The sequence below is a fragment of the Lampetra planeri genome, chromosome 4, assembly GCF_965212315.1.
Source record: "Lampetra planeri chromosome 4, kcLamPlan1.2.h2, whole genome shotgun sequence".
Lineage (NCBI taxonomy): Eukaryota > Metazoa > Chordata > Hyperoartia > Petromyzontiformes > Petromyzontidae > Lampetra > Lampetra planeri.
This window is the reverse complement of record NC_136110.1, coordinates 8,332,924-8,354,946: the sequence shown is the minus strand read 5'-3', so window position 1 is coordinate 8,354,946 and position 22,023 is coordinate 8,332,924. Positions and strand designations below refer to the sequence as shown.

General features: G+C 41.4%; 1 protein-coding gene across 1 annotated transcript; it reads left to right on the top strand.

Moving 5' to 3' along the window:
• The first annotated feature begins 1,519 nt into the window (after positions 1-1,519).
• On the top strand, positions 1,520-22,023 carry CFAP58 (cilia and flagella associated protein 58). The gene is made up of 18 exons (XM_078593190.1): positions 1,520-1,707; positions 3,852-4,151; positions 5,523-5,671; positions 6,372-6,528; positions 7,205-7,399; positions 7,952-8,089; positions 8,616-8,775; positions 9,252-9,334; positions 9,766-9,957; positions 10,852-11,013; positions 11,993-12,139; positions 13,653-13,793; positions 14,590-14,813; positions 16,682-16,793; positions 17,461-17,565; positions 18,893-19,012; positions 19,594-19,727; positions 21,229-22,023. Exons 1-18 carry the CDS (start codon positions 1,699-1,701, stop codon positions 21,347-21,349), a joined length of 2,649 nt encoding a protein of 882 aa, XP_078449316.1. The 5' UTR covers positions 1,520-1,698; the 3' UTR covers positions 21,350-22,023.

The window sequence follows — 22,023 nt, the reverse complement described above, 5'->3', positions numbered from 1 at the left end:
TCATGCAGATTTGATGCCTCGCAAAAGTTATCTACTTGGTGTATAAACATCTTAACACCTGTTTTATTGCCAGAAAGGGTAAACCCTATTTTTTTCCACACTTTGATACTGGAAAAACGGCCTCATAGATGCGTTTTTTACAGCCTGTGGTCGATCCACTGCTGTATTAGGAATTCGCCAATGCCGAGCCTCATCCATGAGACGCCACGCATCGTGGGGGCCTCCAGGCCGCAGTCGTTATCGTTGTTGGCCCACCGTTAATTATGTCCACGTAAAGTAATTTCGTCAAACCACTGCTGTATGAGGACCTTCCCAATTCATGACGGGTTAGTCGACAAACTTACACGCTGGCCAGTGTTGGTTGGATGAAGGCGGGGAGCATAGACGTGGGAGAAAACTACAGCGCAATGTAAGTTCTAGATTTGAAGCTTTCGTGACTGCAAGGATTCATATTCTTAGGTTTTTTCGGTAAAGTCACGTAGGTAAAACATCAAAATTAATAAAAATAAAATAAAAATCACGACGTTTCGGAGGCAACACAAGTCTCCGTCATCAGGTGGGACCGTCACAGCCAGATTAGCTGCATCACTTGATATCACTTGATGCAGCTAATCTGGCTGTGACGGTCCCACCTGATGACAGAGACTTGTGTTGCCTCCGAAACGTCGTGATTTTTATTTTATTTTTTATTAATTTTGATGTTTTACCTACGTGACTTTACCGAAAAAAACCTAAGAATAGCAATGTAAGTTGTTACACCAACCCTCCGCTGCCCACATCCACATCAATACTAAGTGACTGCGACGTCACCACGGCGCCTGTGCCAGGCCAGGTGCACTTTGAGGACACGTGAAGTGTCGAAGGCTCACTGACAGGTCACGGGACGGACCCAGGTGCCACATGGGTTGACTGATCGAGACGATATTCTTGGTTCTTTCGGTAAAGTCACGTATAAGGGAAATAATATAAATATTAAAAAAATACAAAATCTCACGACGTTTCGACTGCAACACAAGCAATCATCATCAGGTGTGAAATCCACAGCAAGAAAATGTATTTTATTTCCCTTCTACGTGACTTTACCGAAAGAACCAAGAATATGAATCCCTGCAGTCACAAAAGCTTTAAATCAAAATTTGACCGAGACGACTTGGAGCCCAATGACACACCACCTGTGTGTGCATAGGGGTCACCCAGTCAAGCACTACCCAGGCTCAAATCTTGGGTTTGGATGGGCACATCAAGTTCAAGTTCACTTATTAGGTATAGCCCTGTGAGCCATTCGGCTCTTGATTTTGTCAAAGGGCAAATGGATGTCAAAGGGCAAATGGAATACATCCGTTAAATGCGAATGAGAGTGCTCGTGTGAAATCCTAATGCCACACAGGCCTCCTAAGGTCTTCAATTTTCCTCTCGCCACGTGGAGTTCAACAGGTGCCTGACCTCGAACGCGTGGGCGAGATCTCGCGAGAGGCGGGGGCTAGTCTCGCGAGATCTCGCGAGAGGCGGGGGCAAGTCTCGCGAGATAACCGCGTTGTTTACGTCTCCAAGGCAACGCGCCCAACAGGCCTCGGTGCAAACTGAAGCCTTCGTTCAGCCACTTAACGTTTCTGTGGTTTTCATTGTGCCAAGTATTTTTTTTAACAACAAGATTCATGTTTTTTGTATAAGTACAGTGTTGTGTATACGGGGTCAGCTATGGAAGAGGTACGTACTCGTTATTTATATACCGAGGATCACATTAATTTAATATTGCAGTTCAGGCATGCCAATACACGTTGTACTGTTTGTTATTAAAATATTTTTTGTGCATATAATACTGTAACATTGCGAATATTTAAGCTGTGGAAGGTTAACCTCAATGTAGGTTGATATATTCAATGTGTTTCGACCAATTTAGAAAAAAGAACAGTTTTAACATTTTTTTAAACCAAATCCATCAGTCATCTTTCAAACATAATTCAATGCTTGCGCATTTTCATCATTCCTATAAGTCAAATATTCACCACATCGATAAATGTACGATACACGTTATATTGACTTATCTTTATACATTTACTTGTGTTCTGGAATATTTTACTATTTAGCACATTTCATACTAATTTCACCGGTACTTCAATCTCATGTCTCCATTGGAAACGATATAAAAAAAGTCCCAAGTGTCTTCATCTGTCTAAACTACCACCAACCACCATCATCATCATTACGATCCATAGGGCAGATCAGCCCGTAAGGTGTCCACTGCACATTGCGTCATTTCTTTCCACTTTTCCCTCCGTCTTGTGGTGCCAATATGCTCAAGTCGTGGCCACATCTTTCTGGCACAGATCTATTGCGATGTCGTCGCCAGGACATCTTCTGTTAAGTCTTCCTCTCTTTCCCCTTCCTTCCATTTCGACCGAACAGCGCACTTTCAATTTTCCTGTTCTTGTCCATTACACATGTGTGTCCAAATAGTGCCTGGATCAGGTCTTCTTCTTCTATGTGAAATGTGTATTTTCTTATTCAATTTCACACGTGAACCATTTTACAACTCTGTTTACACGTATTATTATTCATGTTCTATGAAGAGCCATTGCCCGAAACGTCACTAAGGCCACACACACACACTGTTGTTGTTGACGGATGTGTTGAGTGGTTTGTTGTGAACTCTGCTTGTACACCACTCCCAACGCATGAGCAACAGGCTCACAACGGAATAAATACTCTAAACGTAGCATAAGTGAAACTAATACAACTATTCTCATCCACTGACTTTACAATAAGAATTAGGAGAATATATAGAATCTACTTATGCAAATACAAGCAAGAAAATTTCGTTTCCAAACGAAGAGAAGAAATTACTCCATCCACAAATGCAGTTCAGCCTGACTAAATGCATTTGTGTTGGGGAAATGAAGATATTCGTCTTGGTGTTAAGTGGGATATTCGGGATTATCTATTCATATAAATCCCCGCGAAAACGATAGGGAGAAATTATATCGCAATGCCTCTACATGTCTCCCACCAATCTCAATTCACGCATTAAATCGTTTAACTAACTCCATTGGAAGATATGGAGCCATCAATGTGACGGTATTCAGTCGCCTGTTGAGCAGAAAATAAGAGTGTCATTAGAAATCAGTCGGGTATCAATCATCCTGGACAGTGTATTAAAGAGTGGCGCACTGGTTAGGGCACTCTTTTCTGAACCCAATGAAGTAGGGTTACACAACCCCTTTAACCGAACCGGCAACAGGAGGCCTTCATACAGCAGGCGATTTGTCACAGGGCTGAAAATAAAAAAAAGAATCGGAATATTTGACCTGGATGATCTCTTGAGATGGAATATCTCATTTCCAAGGGTGTCCAGGCTATCAAGTGATACATACATAGCAATGCCGCATATACATACATTTTTTAATCTACATCTTATTCAGGATATATTTATATAATAATAAGTTACATTTACACTGTGTCAAGAACAGGAAACAAGACAGCTCAGAAAGCCAGCGTGAGCATCACGCCGCAATAGACCACATAAGTAAATGGTGCACACAGCCGGTTCATATATATATTAAAGTATAGGTTTTAACTGTCAGGGCTTAATTTAATTTGAGTCTGTCCTGGTTAGCAACCCAGATAATAGTTCCTGGCACACCGTATCCAGTATACGTCTCGATATTAAAGTGCTGTCATTACTAGTCACGTGTGTACTCCAGTCTCCTAGTGATGTGACAAATATTCAGTGAGTAAGTTAACCCTGGTCCTATAAATTACACGAACTTTATACAGTACTCGTATAAATAAACAGCATGTAATCAAACAAAACCAAAGCCCATTTTAAACCGAATGACCATGTGTGCACGCAGGAAATAGAGATGGAGAAAGAGAAGGCTCCCCCCGTTGTTGGCGACGAGGGCACGTTTGAGTCGCTGGAGAGGGACTTCCAGGAGGTGCTGAGCGAGCTGACAGGCGACAAGAGCCTGGAAAAGTTCCGCGATGAGTACGAGAAGCTGCACCGCGCCCTCAAGAAGTCCCACGACAACGAGAAGCGCCTAATGACCAAGTGCCGTGAGCTGAATGCCGAGATTGTCGCCAACTCTGCCAAGGTGTCCACCGCCCTCAAGCTATCGCAGGAGGATCACGCCAGCATCGCTTCCCTCAAGAAGGTCAGCAACTTCTTAAATATAAAAAATCCCCCACAATGTAATCCGATTGTGTTATCATCATCATATCATGAGCCGAAGAAACTATTCGGATCTCTCACAGAGCAATGCTTTAATGGTAGAAAATGGGCCACTGAATTGGATACCATAGAGCTCCTTCTGGGATCCCTTCAAGTGACTTGATTCATATTGTAGAGGGCAGCATTTTCCCATATGAGAGCGCATGACAGCCAAAATGCCAAATTAAGTGCATTCATTGGTGATCAGGCTGAGAACATCAACTTATTACACTTTGAGAGCTCAGTTTAATCACAAGTGGCTGCCTGGATACGAGCCCAGGATCTCAGGGATGCCAGCTTAGCACTCTGACCTCTGAGCTACTCAGCGACCTTGGTCAGGAATGTCCTCATAGCTTTCCTATGCCGATTAATTAATCAAATGTGGAATGCACTTCCATCACTGACAGCTAAAATCCCTGCTTTAGAAATTACTGAAATTGTATCCTATTTTTGTTGTGGAATGGTGCGTCATGAATAATAATCATTTGTTAAACCAGGAATGTTCGTGTGATTTTAAAGGACACTTTTACTAAGTTCCTGCTTTAGATAGTTTGGCTAATTTATTTGTATTGGTTTGCTTGTGGTAGGAAACTATAGTATTTGGAGAACACCCATGTGGGGGATAATGCTCAAAAGTCCACACAGATGGGGGGTTATTGGCCTACTTGATTTAATGACATCTCCTGACTACCTGGTATCGCAATGAGTTTGAGAGTTTTACAAAGTGGCGTGATCAACCAACCCTTGCCTTCTAAGTGCTTTTGTAAGGTGTGTATTTTATGTGGGAGGAATCTGGAGTGACCAAAGAAAACCCACCCATATGAGGGGATAACACTAGAACTGCAGAAATAGTTCAGCAAGCTACTTCGATGTACTGCCTCCTACTGGTACTTTGCTGCCGCACTGGTGATACATTGTGCAAGAGCTAAACTGATGTCATAAAAAGTATATGTTATGATTGGAGTGAGAAAGGTTTGTTGCTGCCTTTTAAGTTATACTAAACTGATACACTGCAAGGGGGTATTTGTATTGCAGGACTCAAGTGAACATATGCTGATTGTGTTTTATCCATGTATCATCTCCCCTTCAATTAAATCAGTATGTTTTGGAAAAGGAAGATATTTCCCTGGAATCAACTATTGATATATGTTGCCTCATTCAAGTTTTGAGAAAAGTCATATTAATGCATAGCCTCGTGGTAGATTGCATGATTATGCTTTGGGAGATTTATATAGCTTGCTGCCTGCTTTGAATTAAATTATTATAAAGACCCAGTGACCAACTTTTACATTTCATTGTGTGTGTTTGCTTGAAGGAAATTGAGAAAGCTTGGAAGATGGTGGACGCAGCCCATGAGAAGGAGCAGAGGGCCAAAGAAACCATCCAGACCCTCAAGCAGGAGATCACAAACCTGGCCAAGATGGTCGAACAAGGAGCTGGCATTTCTCAAGGACAGGAATACAAGTAGATAAGGCAACAGCCAGGCATTCATAAGGAATATTGATGACTGTGATTAGTGGTTAACATTGTTAGTCGTATTCACAGTGTATCCCTATATTGAAACTAAGGATTGAGCAGTGCTCATTTGCATTGACTAAGTTGTGGAATCTCCACGATGTCTGATGGCGTGGATCACTCGCTTAGTCGGACAAGCACTCTTGACCGCCCCCGACCACTGGTATTCATAGTGCTTGTCCTGTTTATCACGTTGAAATTTAATACTGCAATTTAAGCTCGCATTTGTGTAAAGCATGAAGCAAATGACAACATTTGACCGTACAGTGGTAAGTTGTAAAGATGACAAACAATTTAATGCACTGTTCATTTGTATATTTGAATGCTGCATATAGATGTACTGTAATAGTCATGCATTTACTTCTGGATTTAGATATTAAAGTATATTCTTACACTCATGTGTACTAAATTGTGTATGTATAAATAGTTTAGTTATCATTTGTTGCAATTACTTGCTGTAAACTCTGCAGCCACTAGAAGCGCTACATTTACGAAAATGGCAAAACAAGTATTGTTTGTTGAATAAAAGCACGACTCACAATTGTGGCAATTCATCAAAGCAGCAAGCAATGCAGTATTTTATATGCCTAATATTTCAAATACGAATTATGTTTGGCATAAGTTTCATGTTTGCCCCATGTGTCCTCAGCTTAAACGATCTGCTAAAAGCCAAAGAGGACTTGACGAAGGAGAGGGATGGGCTGCTGTCTGATGTGGTGAGGCTCCGTGAGGATCTTGCACAGGCAACCACCCAGCAGCAGAAGATGGAGCAGGATATGACTGAGGTTGAACAAACCATTTCCGAGGTAAGGCAGCTATCACATCGTTCTGAGACAGATACACGCAGCTACGTTCATGGGATGCAAACTCACCTGCTCATTTAAAAACATTCTTACAAGTAATGTTTTCATTTTCGGTTTTTGCCCAAGGAGGAGTAGTGGTGCAGTGGTTAGCACACAGTGCGATGGACCCAGTCACCTGAGTTCAGTTCCTGGCCATAACTAAAATCAGTAGCGAGTGATATCTGAACCAGTCCAGTTATGCCCACTCCCCGCCCCAACCCCCTTAACAAACCTATACTGAGCAGCATGGTGAAGTATGGTCAAATAACCCCCATGACCAATATGGCATGTGGAAGCTTTCATCCAGCTGCAGATTGCATCAGAGCTGTAAAGTTATTTTAAAATATTGAAGCAACTCAAAATGTTGGGCAGAAAAGGTCGAAAAAGAGGGTTGCATTTTTAAACACATTGAGATGTTAAATTAATGAAAGTACATATTTTTATACGTATTTTGAGTGAGACTCATTTAACCTTGACATGTTTCTGAGTTTTTTAATATCGTGTATTAAATCATTTTAATGTGTGGCAATAGAAGTGTGCATGACGCTTAACGATTTGTGGGGTTTCAGGAGTTAATTAACTTAATGGTCTCTTGCAAAGGAAACTTGGTTGAAATATTTCGTCGTATCTCCCACCACAGCTTCAGCAAGACATCCAGATGCGACAGAATGACATAATGCGGGAGACTCGTCGCAAGGAGAAGCTGGAGCGGGAGGTTAAGCAGATGCAGATGGATATAGACAACAAACATGCTGAGAACAAGAATCTGCAGGGCCATCTGCAGCGCAGCAAGGATGAGCTACAGAGGCAGGAGCAGCAGCTTAAAGACCAGAACGTAAGGCTTTGGCTGTGTGGTTCACAGGCCAGAGTGCTGAGCTGGCACCTATTAGTTCCTGGATTCAAATCCAGACCTGCGTAGTGAGTTGGTCTTAGTCCATCAAAATAAATGTTGGTTCCACATTTAATTTGCCTAAAATCCATGGGCCGTTCTCAAACACGAAGGATTGCACTTCTCTGTGAAATATTCAAATGGGCACTTTGCCCCATGACATTGCAAATATAACACAATTGGAATTCAAATTTGGTAAAAGGAAAACAACTTTTTAAAGATGGGAAGGAAATTATTGTTTTACTTCAAGAATTATTGAGAGAAAAGCACTCATGCCAACACTATAACTACCTCATAATGAGCACAGAAACTCTAATTAAATTATGCTTTCATCCCCGGTTGACTCTTTACTGATCCTTTGTTGGTCCCCTTTGTTGTTACTTTTGAACTATGCCAGAGGGATTGTTGGATTTTGTATCGGACACATTTCATTCATGTCCATCATTTTTTTATTTAGTGTAATTTATCACGTGTGTGTTGTCTCTCTGTGTGCCATAGATACAAAATGAGCGAACAATCAAGGAAAGTGAAAGCCTGAAGGTCAGATCCATGAAGCTGCAGCAAGAGTACGATCAGAAGGTCATGTTGGTGGATCAGCTGGCGCATGAGAACCAGCAGAGTTCTGGTGAACTAAAAGTACGTGCTGCTTGCTCACCACATTTTAATCTGAAGATGTGATAAGATTATCCCACGGGAATGATCTCAAACTGGAGAGCTGTCACACTATTTTTTAAAATTGTTGGTAAAGAAGTGTACGAAGAAAGGTATTGAGACATGTAAAATGTATAAAAGCCCGAAGACGTTTCTCCTTTTATTATAAACGTTCAGTGGATTGCACTTATTTGTGTCATCGTACTCTCCAGCAGAGGGCCCCATAACACAACATTGGACCAAATCTTTGTTCCCGGAATATTTTCTCACAATGATATTGTGGATTACAGCCACATCACTTTTTACATTATAATTGATGCAATCCATTGTCACTGCCTTGTTTGTTTATTTTACATTTTAAGCAGAATTTTTATATTTAAAAATACAATAAATCATAACGTATGTATGTAGGCTGCACTTCTTTCGCACCGTGCGTAAACGAGGATACCCCAATGTTAAGTTTCAAGAAATACAGTTGATGATTCTCAATCTGTCTGCTCTTGATGGACAGGCTCGGGAGGATGAAGTGTTCCAGATGAAGCATGAGATCACTCGGCTCACCAAGATGCGTGAAATGACGCAGAAGAAGCTCCGTCAGATTGAGGACCAAAAGACGGAGGTGGAGCAACAGAGAGAGATTTTGAAAAACCAGATTTCTAGAATGGAGAAAGGTTTGTTTCCTGTTTCCTCTCTAAATCTCAATTGCTTCACCAGGATCTCTGTTATCTGAGCTAATTTTTATCTGTTCTTTTCACGAAAAGAAAATGATAATTATTGTTTAGGCTTCAGTCATAAACTACGCAAGTTGTCGTGTGAAATGGAAATTACTCAACAGTTAGTGTGCTGAAAATTTAAGTTGAAATGTAAATTTATCACAATGTTTGCATGACTTCATGTATTTTTATTTATAATTTCTGTATAACTTCTAATTTGTTGATGTTTGTATAGTTTGAACAAGTATTTTTGAGAGGACAAACACACTGCAGTTATGCACCAATGAGTAAATTTTTTTGTGCAGGAGTGAGATGGATTGTGGCATCATACGACCATGAGAGATGGTATGGAAAATTCTTAATCCAGCAGTGAATCGTAATGGCTCACAATAGTGATGATAACATATTTATGAATATTGACATTTATTGTGCAGAGGCCGAGGCTTCAAAAAAACAGATGGAAGTTGACAAGAAGATTATTGATGAACTACTGCGAGAGAAAGAGTTATTGAATAAGGTCAGAACACCACGCTAACATTTACTCTTAATATGTACATAATGTTTGTATAAGTGTATGCCTTCGTGTTTCTTTTACACAACAACAATGCATTCTGGTTAACATTTGCCCAACTGATGTTTGGTGATATAGCAGAAGTGTCCTCGGGTTATGCACATTAAGAGATATTCTTAATTCAAGCGATTTGTATGTATGTTGAACTTTTTTCGCACCATACATAGCCATCAGTGCTAATCGGAGGTGCGGGGGAAGGAAGACAAACGAAACTGAACTTGGCATTGTGCGTAATTAAATATTGTACACTATTAAATATACAACACTGTCAAAAACACTGCATATTAGTCGAGCACAATAGTAGACATGCTACATGCCACAAAGCCACTGCTTACGTGTGTGCTAGCTGCTTAACTGCTCCGTTGCGTGGATTGCAGAACATCGGCAAAGCGGCAGGCGAGACACAAAAGCAGGTGCACATGGTGCGCCTGCACGAGCAGTCCAAGCGCAACCTGGAGCAAGAGATCCAGAATTACAAGGACGAGGCCCAGAAGCAGCGCAAGATCATCTTCCAGCTGGAGAAAGAGCGCGACCGCTACATCAACGAGGCCAGCGACCTCACGCAAAAGGCACGGCTGTGGATGCTGCACGGGACCCTCACTACCGTGGCAGGCTCGTGAAATAATTTTCAACTAATACATGAACGTGCAACTAACTGTCTTTTGTCTTATTGCCAAAATAAAATAACCCTTAGTCCATCAAGCATTGGGCCTGCTGGATTAATATTTGTAGCGGTTGTTTATTTAAGTGAAGCAAACCCTAGAATAGTCCAAACTTCTCTGAGTTTCACAGTAATTGCATTATAAATATTATGCATGTGGAAATTCACATGCCGGTGTATAGATTGTACAATTCGATTCTAGAATCTTTTTTTCTTGTTTGTAATGTTTGCTGTCTTGCCCTGGGGGTGCATATAGAATCTACTGTAGTATAAAATGAATTGCATCATTCTTAAATATACATGTTTATGCTAGAATCGTGAGCATAATACATTTTAATTAATAGGATAATTATTACATGCATAATATTTATGCATGAAATAAATAATAGTACAGCTTTGTACTTTGATATCCCCCTATGCTGAACTGGAATTCCACTGGAGTAAACCACTGCAAGTAAATGTTTGGCATAGGGATTTTAATGTATGATGTGGAATTGTACATTATATATTAAATTGTATATAAAGTAATTCTATAACATCAGGCACAGTTTAGCATGATGCAGAATTTGTTCATTTACATGTTAATCATGCTTTGTATTTTTGGATTTTACCCAACTTGAAAGGCTCATGTTTCTTTATGAATGCAAATGCCTTGCCAAACCACTACAATGAGTAAATATGACTGGCCATCGTTCTTAGGCCAGGATTAGGAACCACTCGTGGCTAAATAAGCAAGCTTGATGCTGAGTTGATTGCTGATGGCTTCACTCGAAGTCTCCGGTTGCCTGTGTAAACCTTTCAGGTTCTACTGCACATGGAGGATGTGAAGGTGCGCGAGATGCAGATCTTTGACTTCAAGAAGAAGATAGCAGAAGCCGAGACGAAACTCAAGCAGCAGCAAAACCTGTATGAGGCCGTGCGCTCTGACCGCAACCTCTACAGCAAGAATCTCATCGAGGCACAGGTGCTGTCACTGCCTGGCAGAGTGCTCGTGTCGTGATAGTCATTCACCGAGAGAGCCTTTTTGTTTCACTGCTGTCCATGAGTGCCTTCAGAGCATCCTATATTGACATATTTTGCCCTTCCCATTATGTTCCATTCTAACTCTATATTTTAAAAGTGTAATGTTATGCTGATTTATTTTATCATCAGCAACCATGATCAATCCACTGCTGGATGAAGACCTCCCTATACCACCACCATCCCCAAAAGCCGATTAATTTAGATAGGTTACATTTTAAGTTGTAAGCAAAGAGTTTCTAAAACTTTGCAAACATTACTTTTGTTTTTTCTCGTGTTTATCTTCATGATTTACTTTGAGTAGTTCTACAATCCTTTCCCATATTTCACTTTTATTAATTGTGACGGTGTGTAGAGACCTTGATACAGTAGTGGCTAAACAATGACTGATGATAAGACGAGAGAAACAGTTAATGTTAGTCAGGGTTGTTTGTCACCATGCATTCTAAATCATTAACCAAAGCTAATAGCTTTGAAGCAGTTGTAGTAATTCAGTCTGAAGAGGGTAAACTCAGTTCTACTGCAGGTCAGGTATGTACTCATGTGCCGGTGTATATATTTTTTCGGCAGCCAATGATCCAAATTATTTTCTATAGGTACTATATGTATGTGACTGCGCGAGACCATTAATACTTGTGACTCAGGGTTGCATTCATGATGTTATTAATTTATCATGAAGACACACTCGAGTGCATGATGGTCTTGTGACTTTTATTAACAGCCGTGGCAGCACAGCCTTGTGTCACGCCAGCTGTATTTTGGCATGCTGCTTGTTTTTATCGGTATATCTACTATAAAAATGCATATTTTACTTCAATCGTGTAATACGTAGCATTATGATCAGTGTTTATGGTATATCACGAAATGCTAATGGATGTGTGTATGACAATCACATTTCTTAAAATGTAATCTCATTTGTGAAGGATGAAATAACGGAGACAAAGCGGAAACTGAAGATAATGAATCACCAGATTGATCAGCTCAAGGAAGAGATCACGGCCAAAGAGGCGACGCTGGTCAAAGAGCACATGGAGAACCAGCGAGTGGAGAAGGAGAGGGAAGCTCTCAAGGTATGAGTTGTTCAGTCGTCGTGAGACGTACTGGTATGTACTGGCCAAATGTTGCTTGATTAATTACCTCCAACAAACTGCTTGCATCGACATTTGCAATTCTACATTTGCAATCAAAAAGGACCGCGTCTCATTAACACTAAATTATAACAGAGATATGTTAGAATAGGCTAATATTTCAGGCAGTGGCCTATGTTGAGAAGAGAAAATCGAGCAGAAAATTTTTGACCGAATTATATTTGGCAATCACACTTTACATGAAGACTGTTGATAGGAACAATATTCAATTGATACCTAAATCATGAATGATTCATATTCTTGTGCACCACTGTCTTTGCAGTCTCAATATTTCATATGATACATACTTACATCTATTTCTCAAAGCCAATTTCAAGTATATGTGTAGCTTACTTATGCAACAGAAGTGTAGTGACTCACTCCGAGTCGGGGTTCTTAAGACACCTTCTTTGTTCCTACACGTCAGGGAACTACAGACGCCCTACGTGCTTACACGCCAGTCACACATTCGTCTCTTGACGGCACTGCCTAGCTAGTACAGTTGACAGGCTGGCTAGCTAGCGGCGTCTTCGGGTGGTCGAGGCGGCGGCGACGAAGGTGACGAACAGCGACACGGCGAGGGGGGTCCACTCCCAGCAACAGCCCCGAGCCCCCGTCCTGGGCCCTCTCTTATCCTCCTGGCGTGGCCTCGCCCCGCCCTAGCCACGTCCCCCTTCTAGAACATACTAGCGGGTTCTCGGCTTCCAGATGGACCCCTGTCCTAGGCTTCCCTTTTGATCTCCTCCTGCTGACGTGTGTACTGCGCCCTGCTGTCAGTATCCCTTTCCGTCAGCAGCCCGCGTTATTACACCACAAATGTAGCACAATATATAGAGAACTATTTTTAAATACAGAATGATTGGTAATAATGGAATGGATGTTTACATGTTTCAGTTTTTCCAAGTGAGTAAGAAACTATTCAGAAGCATTTTCTTAGGCAGCATTGTTTTTTTTTACCATGATGATTGGTTTATGCTTATGACCAAATCACTCGCCAATCTCCTTAAATTTCGGGAAGCTAAGTGGGATGGAGCTTGGGTAGCGCTTAGATGAGTGACCACCATGCACAAACATATTAGTTTAGGGCCTAAGGTACCACGTGGTGGTCAGTAGAGGGCGGTGCAGTAAATTAATTGATGTCCTGTACGTTGATGCTGTGTTCCCCACCTTCACCACCAGCACTATCCATAATGGTGAAATATGGTAAAACAACCCTCACGACCCGCACAGACGTGGGGAGGGGCCTCATCCAGCAGTGGCTTTACAAAAAGGCTGTATATGTACACCTTGGTTTACAGTGGAACGTGCTTATGTATGTTGAACTTCTTTCGCGCCGTACGTAGCCAACCGTGCTAATCGGAGGTGCGGGGGAAGGACAACAAACTAAACACAAAAAGCAGTTTTCAAGAAGTTATTTTTCAGCCTAGATTTAAAAGTGCATGGTCGTTGCTTGCAGGTGGAACTGCAGCGGATGAAACTGCAAGCAACGGAAACAAAGGCCTTCATCGACTCGCAGGAGGTGGAAGAGCGGAAGCTGCTGCGAATCATATCTGAGGCGGACCAGGACCGTCTCCGGCAGAAGAAGGAGCTAGATCAGGTTGGAACCGTTGCAACGAAGAACTGAATTTCATTACGTTAGGTGTATGCAGTGGTGATTAACGAAAGGCACATGCAGGCATGAGGTGGCTTGTAGCTCCAGAAAAACTTGAGGTAATTCTACAACCTTGGTAGATGTCAGCATTGTTTGATAATGACAGTTAATGAAAGTTCTTAATCAGCATTTAATACCTAATTTGCTTTATAAAAGACAGTGTACATATACAAGACAGAAAGGCACTATAAATGTAATAACAGCATCAAGATCCATCATAGAGGTTTTTTGGGTTAGATCGCGTAAATAGAAATGTTGCGTTGAACCCGCCACCACCCGACACAGCCAATTAGTAAGGTTTGTTATATAAACAAAACATGGCAATTCGTTACTAGTACAGCACACCGGTGTGTTGGAAAGTAAACCCACAACGTTTACAATTCGAGTACGACGTTTTATGACAGCCAGATATGGCTGTCGCCTGATGATGCTAGTTGTAGTTACTGGCGAAACGTTGTACTCGAATTGTGCCTCTATTATGGATGTTGGTCGTGGAAGCATAAACATGTCATACAGTAATTATATATCTAATAACTAATGTGGTAAGACCATAAACTCACTACACTTGAGTACCAGGTTTAATCACAGATGGCTGCCAGGGTTTGAACCCACCATTTCAGCAGTTCCAGTGCAGCGCTCTGATCTCTAAGCTTCCTCAACGCAAATAGAATTCAAAATGTGCACACCGTCCTATCTCACGGATTTCCTCTTGCCACGCGATCTCTGTCTGCTGCCCCCGCAGGTCCTGACGGAGCGCGACGTGCTGGGCACACAGCTGGTGCGGCGCAACGATGAGCTGGCTCTGCTGTATGAGAAGATCAAGATCCAACAGTCGACGCTCAACAAGGGCGAGGTGCAGTACCGCCAGCGCCTAGAGGACATCCGCCTGCTCAAGCTGGAGATCCGCAAGCTGCGTCGCGAGAAGAACATCCTCACCCGCAGCACGGCCAATGTCGAGGACCTCCGGTAACGCTGCCATGCCCATTCCCATACCCTGTGCTGAGTGGAGTAACCGGACCTTACGTCACACACAGCCACACAAGAGACCTGAGCTTTGTTGTTTATCAAGCCTGACTCTGTTAATGAGACCCTGAAGGTTGAAACTGGTACAGAGTTTGGTTCCTTAAACAAATTCTGCAGGCCAATATCCTTATCTGGATAAAATGTTGTTATCTACATGTAGAGACACAAAACAGAGGTCTACTTTTATATAATCTTAGACAATAAACAATTATAAACACATAATGAGTTAATGTTACGAGTGTTGACAGGCAGCATCGTAAAAGCATCCATAAAGGAGATGCAACCCGAAAAACAAAGATGGTCTTATCTTGCCACATCAGCACTATAGTGGCAACGCTACTTGGACATATTAAAAATGTCAGGGAGTGATGTCATATTGACATTACAAGACTGATATGTTGGTGTGCCTGTCAATATCTGTGTGTCTGTTTATTATTTAAGCTTAACACTCACGTCAAACAGTGTGGAATACACAGCCGAGTTACCTATTCACAACAATAGAGCTATCTGTTTTATGGTATTTGTTTTCATTTAAGGAGGAGCGTTCATGCAGCTACGAACCTGGCGAGAACTGGTCCTGGGCCTCTCTTAGGTAGACTCAGCCTCAAATGAGGACCTGGTGTGGTGTGTAAACATTGACACTCGGCAGACAAAGGCAGCTGGGCGTGGTGCTGGTCACTCACCCCGTCGTGTGCCGTGCCAGCCTTCATAGGTGTTCGCTAACAGCACTTGCCTCATAAGTCAGTTAAGATTATATGGGGGCTCTTCATCTTGTTTTCCTTTAAGGATGACACAATAACAGCGGTTTTTGACCAATTTTAGAAAGTGATCAGATGCTAGAGTGTAACAGTCCTCTGAGTACATGGCCGCATTTGTAACTCAATATTAATGGGCACACACGAAGTAATTAAAGGTCCTGTCACACTCTGCATGCCCTTTTATGCCCTTGACTGCAGCACTCGTGACTTCCAAATAAGCAGTTTAAGCATTGAAGCCAAGCGCAATGGTTATTATATTAATATTTTGTTATTATGCCTGACTGAATTGTTTTATATTTATTTTTGCAATATATTCCAATTGTGCTATGAGAAGAAGAACATTCTATTCAGTGACTCTTCCATTGGCCAGTGCATTATCCTGTGCCAGAGAACGGTCAGCAGAAGGTGATATCACACGAGTACTCAACATCCACATTAGAAGCAGCACATTTTCTCACATGCCCTGTTATAGAGACGTTAAACACATGACAATGAATTCAAACTTTTTTTTCGCTATTAGTGCTGAAATGTTGGAAATTTAAGTTAAAAACTATATTTTATAGTCATGCGTTCTATACTTGAGAACCTAGTTTAATCACAAGTGACTGCCCAGATTTGAATCAAACATCTCAGTGGTGCTAGTTCAATCCTCTTACCCTTGAGTTACCCACCCATCTCTCGGACTTGCTCTTTTTTTAATATGTCCTCGAGATGAGAGCACATCACCCGAATACTCCGGTCCCTCCAACGGCTCACAATCCAATCCCAAAGAAATTTCAATAAATGTATCTGCCTACCTCTCCCGAGGTCTCTAATTCTCCCCTGCTACCTGCATTGTGTGGAACTACCTTTTCCTATCCATCTGTGTTGTCGACTCTGTTGAAGTCCAATCTCAAGACTTCCCTTCTTTCCCACTGCCTTTGAATGAAGGACCCTCCCTTTATAAAATAAATGTAAACTATTTTTATGCAGCGTCTTGGGATGCAGTGACATTTGGCCGCCATCTAAATCCTGACTGTATCGTATTCTATTAACGGCGATGCGGTGTGGCAGGCGAGAGGTGTACCACATGCAGCGTGACCTTTTGAGGGAGAGGACGCGCTGCAAGGCTCTGGAGGAGGAGCTAGAGAACCCCATGAACATCCATCGGTGGAGGAAGTTGGAGGTGGGGCCCTATTTGCATGAGCACTCCTCGCAGTCGGTCAACGTTGCTGTCAAGAAATGCCTGTTTATAATTGAAAAATAATTGTAGTTTGACCTATGCGACAGCATTCGTCTTAACCGTAGGGGATAAGGCGGCATTTAATTACCATTGCTTTAATCTATTTTGGGCTACATTTAACAAAACATTTTGTCACTGACGGAGAGTTCGGTTTACACACCGGGTTCATTGCCACTTTGGTACTGTGTGGTAATCTTTTCTAAATATAAGATGTAGCCACAATTCCAGTTTTATTTATAAAATTTATTAATGTGTGTTTTATCAATGAACATGAGACCATTATTGGGCACTAAAAACTTAATGATTTAATTTGAGACTTTGCTTTATTTTTTTATATTAATATGTAAAGGACAAAATTATATATTTTAATGGTCTTGCTTTTTTTACATTTCTTGCTTTTGATATGAAAACACAAAATTGTATAAATTGTAATTATATAATCTTGCAACTACGATTTCAAGTTTTCTGAGCTTAAGCATGTATGTTAATTAATACATAACAACATTTCTAGTTTGTATTTATCAATTACACTAATGCAGACATTTAATATAGAACTTGAGGGCCATAGTTAAAGCATCAAGAGTCTAACACTGTATTCCACTACCAACAGGGCAGTGATCCCAGCACATACGAGCTGATCCAGAAGATCCACATGCTGCAAAAGAGACTCATCACGAAGACAGAGGAGGTGGTCGAGAGGGAGCTGCTCATTCAGGTCTTCCCTACACCCTTGACACATCCTTGGCTTCTGACTTATGAGTTATCAATTAGATAAAGGCATGATAACAATGGTTACCAGGTTTCTTCCAAGAATCTTGGGGTACTGATAGGATGACTTCGTGTCTAACCATCGGCTGCTGCAGGAAACTTAAGGTGAGGCTCGCTACCTGTACCGGACCCTCTGTGCTAGAGAAGCTCGTGGCTAGGAGAGGAGGCCGTGTGGTCGGCTATAGGCCTGCTCCTCGGGGCTGCGTTAGATGGACGGTTACTGTCGAGACTCGGAGAAAGGAAGGGAGTTGGCTTGGGGGCTTCGCCAGGAGGGAACGCTAAGGGTTGGTGCTGGACGGTGGATGCCACTACGTGCTTGAATTGCTAACATGTGGGCTGTCGCAGGACATTGGACTGCAGATGCAAATGCTCGTAGCGAGTTCTTTCGTGGATTCTCATTTCATGCCCATGCGGAGCCGGTGTAATTATTTGCTTGCTTAAGCAGTCTCTAAGCTGGTAAATGCAGTGTAAGTTTCTCATTTCACACTTGGCTAATTTGGCAGCTCTCTCCAGATGATGGTGCAGAATTAAAAAAAATATTTTCAATATTGTCACAGGTTGTAATTGAAGTAATATTTTATTGACTGTAGTAAGTTAATACCTAAGCCAGAGAGAACACTTTAGCCATTAAATAAACCCGACAAATGTTATACAGCTATGACCATATGTACGTATTAAAAAAACATATTTTCAGTGATAATAGCTAATCCTTTAGGATATTCATGTTTTGCTTGGTAACTGACATTCATATGGCGCATTAGCCATGTTTTAAATCATCAGATGCACACTTGAACACAAGCAATTAAATGTTTTAAATTAGAAACAGTGTATTGTGTTTTCTTGAAGCAATATTTTTTTAATGGTGGGATAAATTATGATGGGGTCACAACTCAAAATATTGTCAGTATATTTTATGCACTGACCTTCAATCGTGCCTAATTTATCAAAGCTTTCAACCAAATTACCCAGAATGTGTCATCAAATCTCAGACTCTATGTAGGGTTGAGCATAGATGGTGCTTGGATGGGTGACTGACATGCACACCAGGTTGTCGTGGGGCTATGTTGCGGTCTGCAGAGCGAAGTGCGGCAACATCCATTGTACTATACTTCTATGCTCCTGCATCTATGCTCCCCAACTTCACCAACCCACACTGAATAACCCCCACGATCCACATGGCACGGAGAGGCACTCATCCAGCAGTGTACTGATAAATGGGCTGTACATGTACAATTTAATGGAATGTGTTACTGCCTGTGCTTGTGTGTGTCTAGGAAAAAGAGAAGCTATACGTGGAGCTCAAACACATCCTGGCTCGCCAACCCGGCCCGGAGGTTGCCGAACAGCTCCAGATTTATCAACAGACACTTCGTGAGAAAACCAAGCAGATGAAAGTAGGAAGCTTGGCTCAAATTCATTTTCCATACATTTCCTGAATGGTGTGCAGTGGTGGATGTGATGCATTGAGGCTATGCAGTTGCATACCCAGTTGCTAAAGTGATATACTTATAATATGTAATGTACCTGGCAAAATCGAGTGGAATGATGAGTGTGGTTTATTCTAGATTTGAAGTTTTCGTGACTGCAAGGATCCATACTCTTTAGTTCTTTCGGTAAAGTCACGTAGGTAAAAACATTAAAAAAAAATAGAAATAAATAGATTAAATCACGACGTTTCGATTGCAACACAAGCATTCATCATCAGGTGTGACAACCACAGCAGTAAAATTTCTTGCTGTGGTTGTCACACCTGATGATGATGCTTGTGTTGCAATCGAAACGTCGTGATTTAATTTATTTATTTCTCTCTCTTTTTTCACCTATGTGACTTTACCGAAAGAACCAAAGAGTATAGTGTGGTTTATGTAGTTAAAACCTGGCTAACATTCTACAATACGTAGAAGTTGGCTACTTCCTATAACTTAGTGTTTATTCCAGTATCCGCTTTGTGTGTTTGTGTATGCAAATCTGCCAGAGCCTGGCCTCGGAGCTCAACATGTATGAGTCACAATGCCAGGAGAACAAATATGAGATGGAGAGGCTTTCCCGTGAGCTGCAGAACGTCAAGAAGAAATACCTTATACAGAAACGCAAGGAGCAGCAGACGAAGTAAGAAGCTCTTGATGTTCATATATATACTCTATACATACTCTGTATATATGGCGTCATGTGAAATTGCAGGATTATAATGAAATGAGTAGTATTTGATGGTCTCCTTCGAAATAGTCTCATTTGGCACTGTTACATCGCTGCCAGCGATTGCTTCTCTTCGGAAAGCCATTCTTGAAGTTTTCAACTGGAAAGTTTCTCAGTTTCCTCATCACGCCTTGAGACATTAGTGGAAGGCGCCTTACAAATAAATGTAAATTATGATCACATTTGCTTCATTGTCCACATTGTCTTTGAAAGGTGTTCCATTCAGAGTGAGTTTCATGCTTCGTATTCTCAGCACGGGTTGTTTGTACCATGGTCATAGTTTACATATGGCAGACTTCCCAATTTAACATTAAAATCCCTTTTTAAATCCTTTATATTAAGTTCACTTGCTTGCTTGCTTGCGCGCTTACGACCGTGCAAATCTTTCGGTCGTTTTTTAACCCACTTCCCGTGATCCAATCGAGCTGACATTTTGCACACAGACTCGTTGTGCGTGACAATGTATTTTCGTGAAAAAAAAATTCCAAAATTTTACACTTTTTAGGAATTTTTTTTAAATATTTAATTACCAATTGCTTAATGGTGGCAGGCAATCATCTGACCCATAGGTGGCAGCCATCTCAAGCCAGAGAACGAGAGGACTCTAGCCGCCACGCATATAAAGGATTTATAGTGAAAATTTTTCATCATTGCTCTTCATAGCTCACAATGTGTGAAGCTCGTACTAACAGGGCCTCCTGAGTGTGTGATTGGCATGCTGAATCACTTGACTGCGTGTACACGAAAATTATGCAATCATTCCGTACACTTTTTAGCGGACAATGTTATTTATTTTGTAATATTTCATTTACTATTGCATAAATATATACATAAAGGTGTAAGAATTATGATAATATTCAAAAGTTATAATTCTACTTTATTGAGTACCACTTTGTGGAAAGTCAACAGTGGTCATCATATGGAGACTCTGACCTCATGATGGGAATGTGGAATTTCCACCACTGGCTCATGGCCGACAACAGAGATGAGATAGAATTATCCAGATGGCAGCTTATGAAGGAGACCCTGACATTAAAAAAAATATAACCCCTTCCTCCCCACCTCCCTCTCCAAATGTATGCATTGTGTATGTGTGTGTACTGTTACTGGTGTTAAGATAAATTTAAACCATATATATGCACCAAAACCTTACAGATTGTCAAGTCTTTTTTGGAATGCTGATATTTGGGGGTTTCCCATTTACTCACTGAGATTTTTTTAATCTGAAGGAGGACATTATCTCTATTTTGGCATTCGTCAATGTTGAATACAGGACTTACATTGTTGACGGTGATTTAGCCAGTGATTTATTGATGCGTCTTTACGCGGCTCTGCAGCTAACCTGCGCTCGTGCCTTGTGATTCCACCAAAGGCAACAACTGAGCCTTGCGTGATGTGCTGCTTCTCTTGACAGGCAGCGGGACCGTGAACTCGCGCTGGCCGAGTCCGGAGAGTCTCTCATCCAGCCGCAGCGCACTGACATGCCCCGATTCACAGGAGGGGGCTTCAGTATGTCCGCGAAAGCGTCCGTCTGATACCCCACAGCCACGCACATGTACGGGTCGGTTTTGTCAATCCATTGCTGGACGATGGCCTCCCGATGCCCTGCGGGTTGTGAGGGATATTTGATCCTACTTGGCCACACCGGTCATTGTGGGATGGGCGAAGGTGGGGAAAGTGCAGAACAACAAGAGGCGGAAGTTTTGCAATGTTTTATTACCCGGTGTATTTTATGATTTCTTGTGGATATGCTTTGTTTTTTAATTTCATAGATGTGAACAAGCAGAGCCAATGGCGGTAATTCGAATACCTATTCAGTCGTGTGCAGTCGTCCTCTGTTCTTTGTAACCACAGACTTTTGTGCAGTCTGGCGTTATTTCATCAGTAAAACACTTTTATAATGGGGCATTTCGCAATTTCACTTTTAATCAACAGGGTTTGTAATTTTTACAGTATTTCACACCACTCCACCACCTCGACTATATATTGCAATATGTACTGAAGGTTAATGGAATAGCATATATTTAATTTAAATTCTGATTACAATAAGAAAATAGAATTTTACAATAAAAAAACAATTATACATTGTCTTCAAAAAATGTAATCCAGTGTTCTTTGCCGCTGACACGTTAACTCGGAATGCATTTTTGTTACTCAATTCAAAATCGTTTTGGATGGAGAGCAACAATAAACAGTTGTGGAATGATAG

What these genes read in the sequence shown, in the direction of transcription:
- CFAP58 (XM_078593190.1), top strand. An exon ending in TTGAACAAACCATTTCCGAG is followed by an intron (nt 6,529 to 7,204) that starts GTAAGGCAGCTA and finishes CTCCCACCACAG; the next exon opens with CTTCAGCAAGACATCCAGAT. An exon ending in AGAAAACCAAGCAGATGAAA is followed by an intron (nt 19,013 to 19,593) that starts GTAGGAAGCTTG and finishes CAAATCTGCCAG; the next exon opens with AGCCTGGCCTCGGAGCTCAA.